This window comes from Amphiura filiformis, chromosome 20 (assembly GCF_039555335.1).
Source record: "Amphiura filiformis chromosome 20, Afil_fr2py, whole genome shotgun sequence".
Taxonomy (NCBI): Eukaryota; Metazoa; Echinodermata; class Ophiuroidea; order Amphilepidida; family Amphiuridae; genus Amphiura; species Amphiura filiformis.
The window spans coordinates 29,785,616-29,799,086 of NC_092647.1; the positions used below are offsets into that span (position 1 = coordinate 29,785,616).

Sequence of the window (13,471 nt, forward strand, 5' to 3'; positions counted from 1 at the left end):
GATAAGCACTCAAACGTTTACATAATACTGACTTATTCATTTGACAAAATACATCGAACAAGTATTTAGTAAGATTTTGTTTCCTGCATGATATAAATTTAGTAGCCCAGGTGAGTGGGAAAAGTGCTCTAAAAAGGCGGAAGTGGCAACTATCGAACTACGAGCTAATGTTGGTACCTGGTATTCTTTGAAAGTAAAGGGTAATTTAGTAGATGAATTGGGCAACTTCCTTTGTATCCAATGTATCAATTGTTTATTCCGTTGTGCAATCTGCTATAAAATACACATTGTGTCGATTCATTTAGCTTTCATTAGTTTTCTGCTACTTCTGTGTATAACATGAGCGAGCCAGTGCGCGGTGGAAATACTGGAACTCATTGAGGGTAAGTAAAATGCTTATTGGTTTACAAAAACTTTAAAGGGACACGGCGTTCACTGCATAATTTTTGGTATTGCCATTACAAACTACCTGGACTAGATTATGATATTTTATTGCCCAAAAGAAAAGAAACACAACTATATTACCAGACGGCCTGTAGTTTATGACAGGTCGCCTACAATAATATACAATTAGAAAATGTCTTCTTTTGTTAATTAGAAAATGTCTTCTTTTGTTAAATAGTATATTAAAAACATAATATCAATATCTACGTTTGTGACGCTAAAGAGTCATGTCTTACTGATTTTATTATGTTTGAATACTTTACTGCATAAGGGGGGGGGGGTATCACACAGTGTCGACACACAGTGTTATAAATATAAACTTAATACTCCGTTGGTGAGCGACGGGTGATTGGTATTTCACCGAACGCAAGAAAAGGAGGCCTTTCTGATTGGCTAGAAATCGATCGCTTGATCGCTCAGTAGTGTAGTACAAACTCAAAATGGAGACATGTATTCAATTCGATTGAAATCGATATTCTATTATTGACGCAGATAAAGAAATTCGATAATGTACATTGTATTATAGATACAGCACCTGGATCTTACACGTGCTCATTTATACTCTGCTTTATATAATTCATTTCTCAAACAGTTGAATATATCACAATTTTAACTTTTGATTTCAAAATCTTTACTTATAAAATGCAGTAAAATATATCCACAGCAAACAGCAAGGCCCCGCTAATTAGTGTATTGCTTTTCGAGTTAGTGTACTGGAAACAAAAACTGCGTTTTACCTGACAACAAATCGAATTTTCTATAATGACAACACCATATGTGGTACTGATCATGTGCAAATCGTAGAATAGAAACTCTACGGCAGGTTCTGTGGTATCTCATATCATGTAAATGGTATGCTTAGCCTGAGTCGCTCGGCCTATCTTGAACAAAATCGCCATGCGTAGCTTATCTATCACGGCAATTGATGACACGAAGATATAGGGATGATGACGCTGTGTACCATGAAAGATTTGGTTTTATGGCTCATTTTAACACTGATTATTTTCGTTCATATGTTTCATCTTTATCTATGGCCATATGTCACAAGTTGGGACCCCTAAATGGCTGGAGGTGTTAAAAAATGAAATGGTAACGACATTTTCAAAATGAAGAGGAATAGTCTTTTTTAAAGCTGACTTATTTTAGTTTAATTAATTGTATGATCAATTAAGTTAATGAACTTGCAGGGTGGCGGATTGGCAGACACGGTACCATAGAAAGTGTATGGAAAAAGTGCAAATCAGTTTGATGACATATTCCTACCCCCTTTTATGTTGAGTTGCAAACAATGAAAATCAATGATTATTTCGTACCAATTTGATGTCAGTAATTGTAACAACTAAATAATTATTTACTTTGTGTAATTTCATCTCATTCATTAGACTAATATAATGGCGGAGAACACTGAACTCTCCACCTTGGATACTTTGAAAAGGAAAACCAAAGATCCAGAAAAGGTAAGACCACACGTTTCCTTTTCTCCCTCTTTCTTGTATTTCGCTTTTTTTCTTCTTTAATTGTCTTTTTCTTCTTTTATTTCCTTTTTTCTTTCAATTTACTCAGAGGTAGTTAAAAAGTGACTGTGATAATACGTTTAAAGTTCATGGCTTGAGCAATATTTGTATCTGACTGTTTAATAATGTCATTGTGCATTTTTATACGCTTCATGTAAATTCATTACTTTCTTATCATGTTAGGGGTTGTTCATATTTTTCGTCTTTTCACGTACTTACAAAGCGTATAACAATCCCCTATCATCAGGTTACGTACAAATTAAATGACCACATTTTGGGGTGATCTGTGAACAAATGAGAATACAAACTTTTAACCGCAGTTAAAGAATAATACCTGGAAGTTTAGAACACTTGCTAACAAAATTGTGCTATAGTTTAAAGTAAGATAGTTCAAAATCACTTTGTCCACACGTAACCCAGCAAACACAAAAACGTTTTAATAAGTTATATTTTGGCTTTTGGTTTAGGTAAAAACGTTTTAATAACATTAAAATGTCGGGTTATATAAAGGTCATGATAACGTTTTAAAACGTTTTGTATGAAAACACACTACAACAATATTTTTAAATGTTTTTACAAATATTTTTGCCAAATATTGTGTCAATACTTAAATAACATTATGTTAAAATGTTTGAACCCAGCAAACACAGAAATGTTCTTAAAATGTTTTTTTTCAAAACCTTTTAATAACATTTAAATGTCGGGTTATACAACGGTCATGAAAACGTTTTTAAAACGTTATTGAAAATATTTTGGGCAAACATTTTTCGCAAAATATTTTTTCAACCCCAAAATAACATTCTGTTTAGAATGTTTATAATCAAGTTTTCAAGAATGTTTTTGGAATGTTATTAAAACGTTTTTATACCCTTTATATAACCCGACATTTAAATGTTTTCTGTAAAACATTTTTGTTTGCTGAGCAGTAGATTATCAAAAAATGTTTTTTAAGGTTATGAAAACGTTTTATACTCTTTTACCCTTTATATAACCCGACATTTAAACGTTTTCTGACAACTTTTTATAACCTTTTGCGAATGATGTCGAAAACGGTTTGTGTTTGCTGGGAATTGAATGGGATGTTGTGTGACGTATCCAGGATCTTAGTGTGTGGGGTGAGCCAAATCTTCGTCCCATTTGTCAATCTTTTGTCCCATTTTTAGTCATTTTTAATAACACTTAACTCTTTGCTGTAGTTCTATTATATATATATATATATATATATATATGTGCATTGTGCAATGTATTCCTTATACGATATATATTTGCAGGCCTAAGCCTAATCCTGGTAATCCAGGCTTCAAAGTACTTTTTGGGCTATTTCTGGGAATTTGGGGGCTACTTTTGATTTTACATCTTTTTTTTAATGCAACACACTTTTTATTACTTACCAGTATGCTTCGACTATATTTATAAATACCTTTTTATAAATACGCACGTGACCACCTCCGCACTGACATAAGAGCGTGTAGAGAGTAAGTCTCGTAGTGACGTTCTACATAGTCTACTGTAGTAGACCAGATTAATTTATCATTCCCTAAATCTCTCTGACCTGACCATGACAAACTCATCATTGCTGTTCTGATTCAACAGCTTAGCTATCCATGAGAAAACTGGTCTACTGTATTTGGAATATACAATGAACTATGCATTCTATAGTGGCTATGATGTTGTACCTCATTAAAAATGCAGTCTTGGTTGTGTATGCACAGATCCTGTGGTTTATGTATTCAGATTTCCTTTTACAAATTAAGCGTACTGTTAGCCGTCCAGCGCGTATTATTGGTACAAGGTCCAATGTACACGCTTGACGTCGCGCACGTATACGCGATGGTTAAGCTGTTAAAGGAAATCTTATAGACTACCCACGTGGGTTGGGTTCAGTGAACACAGTGGGTTGGGCTAATGCATAAACATGTATGCTTGCCTATCTGTTATTGGTTAAGATTTACCACCCACATTGATTTTTACTTCAAAAAAGAAAGAGGTTGAGTCTATGTGTTAAGATATGGTGGGTCACACATGTCATATTCAACTACAGCAGTCCTTCTTTTCTCTGGGCAGGGCAGTCACTGGAGATGTATTATGTTTTATGCATGGAAAGGTTTGAATTGTTTATCAAAAAAAGGGGGAATGCAGAGCAGTCTACCTTCTACATAGCGGGTGGTCTTATAAATGTAATTGCAAAAGGCGAACAACATGCGACTTTGTCTATTTTGTTATTTCCGTCGAGAAATACTTTCAAATTGTTGTTTTTGATAACATTATTACAAATTCGGAATCCCCCTCCCATGTGTAATAATAAGTTTGCTATCCAATTAATGCTTAAATTTGATGATATTTATCTAAAGAGTTCTTACATTTTTCTCTCTAGTGGTCAATGCATGTTGATTTGGTCACAATAGCTGTTCTCGAAGCATACTGCTTACTGTGATCTGTTGTCCCTATAAACAACTATTATCACCTCAACAGTGATCAAATAAATCCCTAAATGTTATCAGTTTCTACCATTTTTAATAACTTCGATGCCAAATTCACCATGTCCAATGAGTAGTGTGAAACAATGTGTTTTAATACAGTATTTTCACGGCTCATATTGCATCAAACATTTTATTTTTGTAAATCAACTGAACATGATGAATGTGATTTTTTTGCTTAATTTACCTAAAGCATTGCATTAAAAATGATTTATTATGGGGAATCAAATCTCATTTTACAGTTGGGATTTACGCTGCCGATCGCCGGAGTTGGCATATTAGTGAGAGCATGATGATGCCACAATCTATTATAGAAATTGAAGAAAGAATTTTCCTTCATTGTTTGTTTCAGTCTCTTTTACAGATCACATTTTGTGCTTTATCACATTCGTAATGAGGATATGCCAGGGCAAAAACTCGAAATCAATACTTTTATTGACAAAATTTTTAGTATTTTGGACATTATGATTTCTGATATTTAAATTTAGTGAAACATTCAGAATGAATTAGTCACCACTGACGGAGAGGAGGAAAATTAAGCGATTTATTTAATGCGACCCTGTATGCGACCCTGTATACCGCTGAACCTGCAAAATTGAAAATGCAATGTTTGCCCTCCTCTGAAAATGTCCCGAAAGATCAATCCACAATAAGGCATACTTTGCTGTAGCAGTATATTTTTTCATGTAGGTCTCTCTTTTTCATTGTATAATCACTGCGTTTTCTTTGTTTTTGTTCATAATAGTTTTAGTATATACTTTAGTTGCCGCTCTTGAAATGCCCGTGATTGATTGATTGATTGCTTGATTGATTGATTAAAGTGATTGTTTGATTAAGTGATTGATTGATTGATTGATTGATTGATTGATTGATTGATTGATTGATGCAGAATTAGTCACGTTGCATTTTGAGTGGGTTATAGTGTTAACAGGCTAAGGTGCTTTCATAATATAACTATGAACTATTGAAACTCTCATGACGTCCGGAACCGAGTTGGTACGGGAATTATCCAAGCCGAAGTACATCCTGGAATTGCAAAATAAACCCAATGCAGGTGGCAATAAGGAAACTGAAATTATAAATCGTTTACAAGTCAACGGTCCGAAGGGTCATTAATCTTAAACCCCAATAACTCAGAAATATGCTGTAATATCCTTACATGAACACTACTAAGTCCCAAGGCTAACCCTAAGGCTAAGCCTAAGCCTGACCCTAAATATAGCCCGGCCTATAATCCTAACTCTCACTCTAACCCTAATCCAAAACACTCTCTAACCTTACCCCTAACCCTAATTCTAACATTAGATGCCCTAAACCGCAAATTATCCTTTCGGACCATTTGGACTAACGGTTTGTTCTGATAATCAATCAAAACAAACGCTGCTTTGAGGTGACTGTGAGCGGTATGGCAGTATCCCAGCAGACACTTAAACGCTTTACAGAAAACGTTTAAATGTCGGGTAATAAAATGGTATAAAACGTTTAAATAACATTCAGATTTTGTTTTGAAAACGTGATACCAAACGTTCTAACATAATGTGATTAAGTGTTGGCAAAATAGTCTGCAAAACTGTTTGCCACAAAATATTATGTAGGTTTTAAAAATGTTTTCATGATCTTTATATATCCCGACATTTAAATGTTATTAACGCGTTTTGACTAAAACCAAAACGCGTTTAAGACACGTTTACAACATTTTAAACACATTTTTGTGTTTGCTGGGATGATTGTTGTTGTAATATTTATAACTGGCAATGTTTTTTTTGAAACATCATTCATATATGCATATTCCACTGATATAAATATATGGGACTTCACACATCACTTATTATGTATAATCAGCTTCCCGATCAGTTCATACTTTGAATTTGTAAGAAATGTTTTTAATCATTATTATTTACATAAGTACAAGTTACACTCCCTCATTTCAAATCACTAGTTTTGGTTTCTCTTTTGTTCAGAAACCAAAAATCAAGGGATTAAAAAGTAGAGCAGATCTGGTCTGCAATCATAACACTATTAAGCTGGGTGGACACAGTATAGGGTATATAACCAGAAGTATTCAATAGCCTATTGTGCTAACATAATTATTATCATGATTGATATCGGAAATCTATCCCCCGCGGACGACAGTTGATGCTCTTTGTCGAAGGTGGCATATTACACCCCGAGTTATAGGCCTAGAAATCATATACATGCGCGTATATTGAGGGGCGGGGTGGGTGGGGGCTTTGTTTGTTTGTATGAAACACAAACGATGCATGGAGATGATTTGATTATGAATTAGTTTATTATCCCCGGTAAGCAAAACTCATACCTTTTACCTAGGCTCCCCTCTCCCCCACTTTTATAACCTCATCTTCCCTAAGTGTCCCCTTTTCCCCCTTCCCTTTTCACTTCCAATGCTCTCTCCCATCTGTTTCCCTTTCTCCCTGCCCTTACCTCCCTCCCCCACACACCGACACCGCCTGGCTAATAATTATTTGGTGCAGCAGAGACACTAAAATGAATACACGGGATCGATACACGTGAATTGCTATGCACGATTTTGATATCAGACGAAAATCTTCGGATACCGGGTTAGAAAATGATGAATATCTCCCGTAAATGAATTTTTCTCAAGAAACCAGATGTGGTCTCATACACTTGAAAATACGTGTTGAACAGATATGATGGTCGCTAGAATGCGCTTTGATAATTGGCCGTGCGCTTTGAACTCAAAATCGGACCAAAACTCTAATTTTATATTGCGTTGGTCCTGTATGGACTACATCGTGTAGTACAGCTGCACTCACTACTAGGCAGTATAAAGTCGATGACCATTGACCTCAATGGGGTATACAAGCTTATTCACGCACAACCAAGATCAATTACCCGGCTATTGTGAGTAGCCTTAGTCATGTCCCTCGACTAATTATTCGTCTCAAAGAGCTTCAAAGGTCTGAACCAAATGGTCAATCGTGGCTGTGGATTCAACCTACCATGGCGATTTCTGCCATGAAGATATAGGGTCGATGATACTGTGCCCCACACACACTCTTTCTTTTCCCCCACGCAAACTCTCTTTCCCCCTCTATCTTCTATTTTAATTTTCAGTAAAAATTGCTTCATCAAAAGTCATTAGCTTATATTGGAAGTCATATATAATAGTCTTCCATTGATTCTGGTACATGGGATTAAGGACATGGATCGATTTTGTTTATAACACTTCAGTCGCCGCTTTTGAACATGTAATGTCGCGATTTTGTTTATAACAACTCAGTCGCCGCTTTCGTAATGTCGAATGCAAATATTTCGATGGTCTATATTTTTTCACAGTTAAAATAGCCCTAGCTTATTGGTTTTTCTAAACCACGTTTTTCAATGTAGATCGACATGCTCGATTTCTCTCCTCGTGAATATTGCACCGCGAAATATCATCATTTTTTTTTGTATACTTAGGTATAATCAGGTAACTTCAAACCAAATAATTTTCTTCTTCACACCACTTATAAGAAACTAAAACGAAAACCGAATCTGCCTGATACAAATGTTCAGTTTTTAACAAAAGGTAGAAACAAAGAATTCGATATCTTGTGAGTCAAGTGGTTAGGCAGGATAATAGGAAACCACGTGACCAAAATCAAAACCAAAACTAAAACTAAACATTTGAAATGACCGATTGTATCCCCCCCCATTTTTTTCTATCATGAACAAACGACCTCTATTATCAGCAGTGAGGTAAGTGAGGCATGGATGGACATAAATGCGAATGATTGAAACACTTAATTGGTTGAGTTTAATACGCTATTTGGTCCAGTTTAACGGGGCCCGTGCCGCCACGTATTACGTACATAGGCGCGAGAATATATGTTGTTGTTCCCTGTTCCCTTATTTTCCTAGCAAAAAAGCTTTTTTCTGAAATTATCTTTGGCGTTTTAGAGTAATTGAGGTGTAAAGAGTAAATGCATCCATCATCCAAAATTTTTATTTAATTAAGTGTTAATGATTTAAAATAAAATTATTGTTTCTACCTATGTTGGGTATTACCTTAGTAACACGTTAATACCATAACTTTATTAAAAGCAACCGTGACGCGTTCCTGTAAGTGCGCCGGGAGCTACAGGTAACACAACTGCTAAGTTCCCCCCCAAGACAATTTTTTTGAATACTCGGGATGAGTATTTATACCTTGATTTCATTCCATTCCCTTTATTCTTATTATTTAACACTTTCTTTGCTACCTTACTCTTTGTACCCTTATTCCTAGATCCGTCTGACTGAAGCAAAAATCTACGAATCTATCGAGGAGGATGAGAAAAAGTAAGTAGCTTTAGTAATTTAATTTAAATTTAAATTTTCTCCCGAGGGAGCTCTCATGACCATTCCCCCCAAAAAAGAATACCTAACTTGGTACCCCATGATAAAGTATCCCTGTTAGCAAATGATGCTGTGTCACCGGACCACATCACGCAATGTGGAACCACTTGCTCCTTTGTTGAATGTTTGGCGACTAGCTCATTCACTGTAACTAATTAATTTTATATAACTCATACAAAGATTCTTATCATTTGATTGGTCAATTACTATCGATTATTCTTACTATTTATATAAAAAACTATTGCACTCCGCGCCCGTACAATAGTCCTTTTTCCATTTCACTCTCAGCTACCATGGCAACGCTGACAGACGCGCGTGTATATCGCGCACGGAAACCCACTCGACTCGTCAATTATGGGTATTCTAAAATAAATACAGTTTGTAATACTTTTTAATTTCTTTTAATATCTTTTCTTCTTTTAACATCATAATATCTTTACTGCAGGTCCACATATACTAGAGCTTATGGCAAGATCAATTTCACAACCGGAAATGAAGAGACTTCAGGCGAGGTATGTAAGCCTAAGTATGAATGTGGTATGTAAACTCGCGATGTCACGTGATACCGTTATAACCAGTCAGCACTCTTGAATTAAACATCACGATCGTTCATCTGGCGCTGTCTAATTTTGTGAGCCATTACTCTTATTGCTATTATTACAGAAGATTGCAAATCATTTGACGTTCCTCCCACGTTAACTCACTTGACCAATTCTATATGGCATATCACAAGTTGGGGCCCTCTTTCGTTACATACCTGAAATCATAAATTTTGAGGGGAATGGTTATACCTTTTATAGGCCAATCAAATTAAGAAAAATAATGGGTTTACTCACTGTTTACAAACAGAATCCATTTAATCACCATTCATTTCTTAAAAGCATAATTATTTGATATTATCAAATCCCCCCCAATCAAAGAAGTGGAACAGTGCATAATTTGCATAAATCCAAAATGGCCGCTTATGCATGGGTCAAATTTCAAAGTTTGTCAAATCTTGTTAACAACCACAACAAAGTATTGCTCAACAATGTATTGCTCTCCTCATAGGGATTCAGAAAAAGTATAGCTTGACCAGTCTCCGACATATAATTCATGAGTTACAGGTAAAAAGGTCAAATGTCAAATATTGAGGCCCAGGCGTTTACAAATGAAATATGCTCCAAATTTAAATCCAACTGGTTTCAAATTGTTCCTTTGGCAAAAATAGATCAAAATGATAAAAGTGCATTGCATTGGATGTTTTGTTACATAGGTAACATCACAAAATAGGTCAAAGTCAACAAGGCTCAATGGAATTTGATCTTCTTTGCCATGTTATCAAGCTAACAAACCACCTGAGATATGGCAAACTGTTCTTTTTATTAAATGCTTTTGCAAGAGGAACAATATGAGACAATTTAAACAAAAATCAAAATTTTTGTTTCACTATGTAGAGTCCAAATTTTGTCATTTGACCTTTCCCCCTATTATAGCTAATATAACCCTAGAACTACTGGGCCCTACATGTATTTTGTAACACGGACTACAAAGGGGGGGGGGGTTGTACCCCATAATTTTCAATTATAAATGACATATAGCGTTTTATTTAGTACCAATGTATAAAAATGGGTCTCCTCTATCATTTTGATACCAAAATAAGTACAAACATTCCCCACATAATGGGAGGCCGCTCATGCAGATTTTGGAAATCCCGGCTATGAACAAAAGTACAGGCAAAATTAATTTTCGGATAAAAATTCTAAAAAAACACGATTTTGACCAAAATTTTACCTCAATATAAAAGGAAATGACTATTTCAACCTAACTAACAAGTAAACAGTCAGTAGCTCTTGGAAAAAATTTACAAGGGCGAAATGAAAATCATTAATTTTACTATACAAAACAATGGTGGGTCTCACCCCCCCCCCTCCTCTTATGGGCATCTTTGACGGCCTGTCCTACCCCTGGATAAGGTGCTGAGGTAGAAATGTTATCACTAAAATGAGCGCTAATGATGGATTAACGATAAACTTAGGTCTTTTTTTGTGACGGATAAAAAAATCTTGGGGGGGGGGTACCGGTATAACCCGTATTCGTAATTCTAGAGTTAACTTTGTATGAACATATGGTATAGTTTTGGAGTGTCTGTTTCTTTTCCGAAATATTTTCTCAATCTGAGGACCACAAAATCAAAAAGAGCTTGAAAAGGCCCAGCAGAAAATATATACTTTATATAGGTTGCGATGCTTCCTACTTTTTATACAGGGTGATAAATTTTTGCTTCATTACTAGACCTAATTAATCAGAAGGTTTAATTTGGCGGATTAAATACTTTTAAATAATCGCTGTCCTTCATAAATATTAGCATTCCTAACTATATAGGAAGAATTCAATAGCTCTTTATCATTTTTAGACTAATTGGAATTCTGAAAATTGACTGTTTTACATAGAAGCCTATGAGAAAAGACATGGACGAGACTATGAATGTGCTCGTTAATCTTATTAATGAAATCAAATTACACTTATTCAATAATATATTGATTAGATAATAAAAATCGATTTGTATGGCTGCTTTGACCAACAATACCAACAAATAAATGTAAACAAAAGAAAATATATTCATAGCCGTGAGAAATCGATCATCCAAACCACGGGATACAAACCCTCATCTGATGAAACTCCGTAATAAATGATTTTTTAAATCTTCAACAGTATGTCCGACTTGATCACAAATCTAAATCGGGCGATATTTTGCAACTGCTGAAGGAAGACTGGAAGCTTTCCACGCCAGGTCTCTTGATATCGGTTACTGGAGCTGCTGGAGAAATTAAAGAAATCAAACCCAAAGATCGTGCAACTTACTTTGGTGCTATTGTGGATGCCGCAGTTAGTACAAGTAAGGTATTTGGTTACTTATTTTGTCAAAGGCACTATTATTGATCTCTGTGAAAGCCTAGACTATTGGCAAATTGAAGGAATTAATAATAAATGTGACATCTATAAAAAGTTATTTGTTCGTATGAACAATTGACAGGAAGGAAGAAAACAGCAGTGATAAAAAACAAGCCGTTTTTGCGTGCGCCTTTTGCCGAAAATAATGTATGCACAAGTGCTTTTTATCCGTATTGTCTTTATCACTTACAAATTACCATTTATTTCTTACGGATATGATGTTCCTCTAAGCTTTAGAATTGTTTAACGAGAAACAAGGATATGTGACTGGTACCCAATTTAAACTCACTTTTGTTGAAGAAAGCGTGGGGATTAGTTTGGTGATCAGACTATCCTCCTTTAAGATGACTGAATAATTTTTTAAAATTATAAAACGAAAGACTTTCACGTTTTTGTAACTAAAGATGCCTGGATTATCACTGGTGGTACTGACGCCGGGGTAATGAAATATACAGGAGATGCCGTCAAGAAACACCGAGATACAACCGGAGATGAAGTGACAACAATAGGAATAGCAACGTGGGGAGTTATCAAAAAAGCCATCGAGACGTGCTGGAAGTCAAAGATGAAGAGGTAAATTGTGAGTGGACGCGGCGAATCAGCCGTAAACTCGGCAAATTGTATTCTGAGTTAAAGTGTAAAATGTATGTGAAGGTCGTATTCATAGGTGTATCAATTCGTTGCGACAAGTATCTTATCAAACGCTGTTTAAATCAATCAATAATACTACTGCTGAAGAGGATAATAAGCGTCTACCTATTTCTATAGAATAGTTCTTGTCTTTGTTTGCTTTAGCTAAATCCTGTTCAAGTGGTAGATAACAAAGCATTGTATTTTGTCTAGGTATGTATAATCAACAATGAACAATGAGAGGATATTTCTGAACCGCTATGTTTTGTAAATTTTAAACCATGAATGTAATAATAAAGACGTAAGCAGCATCACAAAATACACGTGTTTATATCCCTAACCCTAACACTAACCCTAAGGCTTACCCTGACCCTAACCTATAGTTCAAACGCTAACCTCTAACCCTAAACCAAAACCCTAAACCCAGAATTCATGATTATCCTTACATGACAGTAGAACCTGATTATTTGTTAGCGTTTAGCTGTAGCCTGTTACACCGTTTTTTTTACCCAGGGTTTGTTACTAATGTGTCATTACCATCCCCTGAAATCCAATCATCTTAGTTTAACATCGCACAGAATAGGATGTTAGGAAACGAATCGCTGCATCTAATATCCTATGCCCTTTTAAAAAAAATCATTTTAAATAGATTACGGATGCCAAAAACCAGCGAAAAAGAGAACGCCAAAACAATCTCAACTTTATTTCGCACATTCTTGGACAAAAAGAAAGAGATTCACTTGGAAGTTATCTGCCACCAAAGGAATTACCACCTGAAGACCAACCAGAATGTGAAGACCCACAAGCACAGGTTGAACTTAACCCTGACCACACTCACTTCATCTTAGTTGACAGTCACAAGGAAATGAAGTTCGGTGGTGAAATAAAATTACGTGGAAAACTGGAAGGTGCTCTCGCCAAGAAATGGAATAAGATCAGTATAAGTATGTACAACTTTTATTTGGTAGAAATTAGGTCAGTGGTGTGCGCAAAGAGGAGGGGGTGTGCCACAGCCCCGACCTTTGCTGGGTAGGGAGCATGCTAGGAGAGATTGTTGGTAATTTTAAGCCAAACTAATGGTGTGAAATAAATACTTATATATACATTTCAAGA

The 13,471-nt window shown here is 35.6% G+C and overlaps 1 protein-coding gene across 1 annotated transcript; it reads left to right on the plus strand.

The window, feature by feature from the left end:
* Positions 1 to 297: 297 nt before the first annotated feature.
* LOC140141762 (transient receptor potential cation channel subfamily M member 7-like) lies at positions 298 to 13,299 on the plus strand. Its single transcript, XM_072163631.1, has 7 exons — positions 298 to 383; positions 1,827 to 1,901; positions 8,685 to 8,737; positions 9,240 to 9,306; positions 11,489 to 11,672; positions 12,133 to 12,301; positions 13,008 to 13,299. Exons 2-7 carry the CDS (start codon positions 1,836 to 1,838, stop codon positions 13,204 to 13,206), a joined length of 738 nt encoding a protein of 245 aa, XP_072019732.1. The 5' UTR covers positions 298 to 383; positions 1,827 to 1,835; the 3' UTR covers positions 13,207 to 13,299.
* The last annotated feature ends 172 nt before the right edge of the window (positions 13,300 to 13,471 follow it).

Bases quoted from the DNA above. Each gene is read 5' to 3' on its own strand.
- LOC140141762 (XM_072163631.1), top strand. From the start codon at position 1,836: ATGGCGGAGAACACTGAACTCTCCACCTTGGATACTTTGAAAAGGAAA. The intron at 1,902-8,684 runs GTAAGACCACAC...CCTTATTCCTAG, and splicing joins AAACCAAAGATCCAGAAAAG to ATCCGTCTGACTGAAGCAAA. The intron at 11,673-12,132 runs GTAAGGTATTTG...TTGTAACTAAAG, and splicing joins GGATGCCGCAGTTAGTACAA to ATGCCTGGATTATCACTGGT.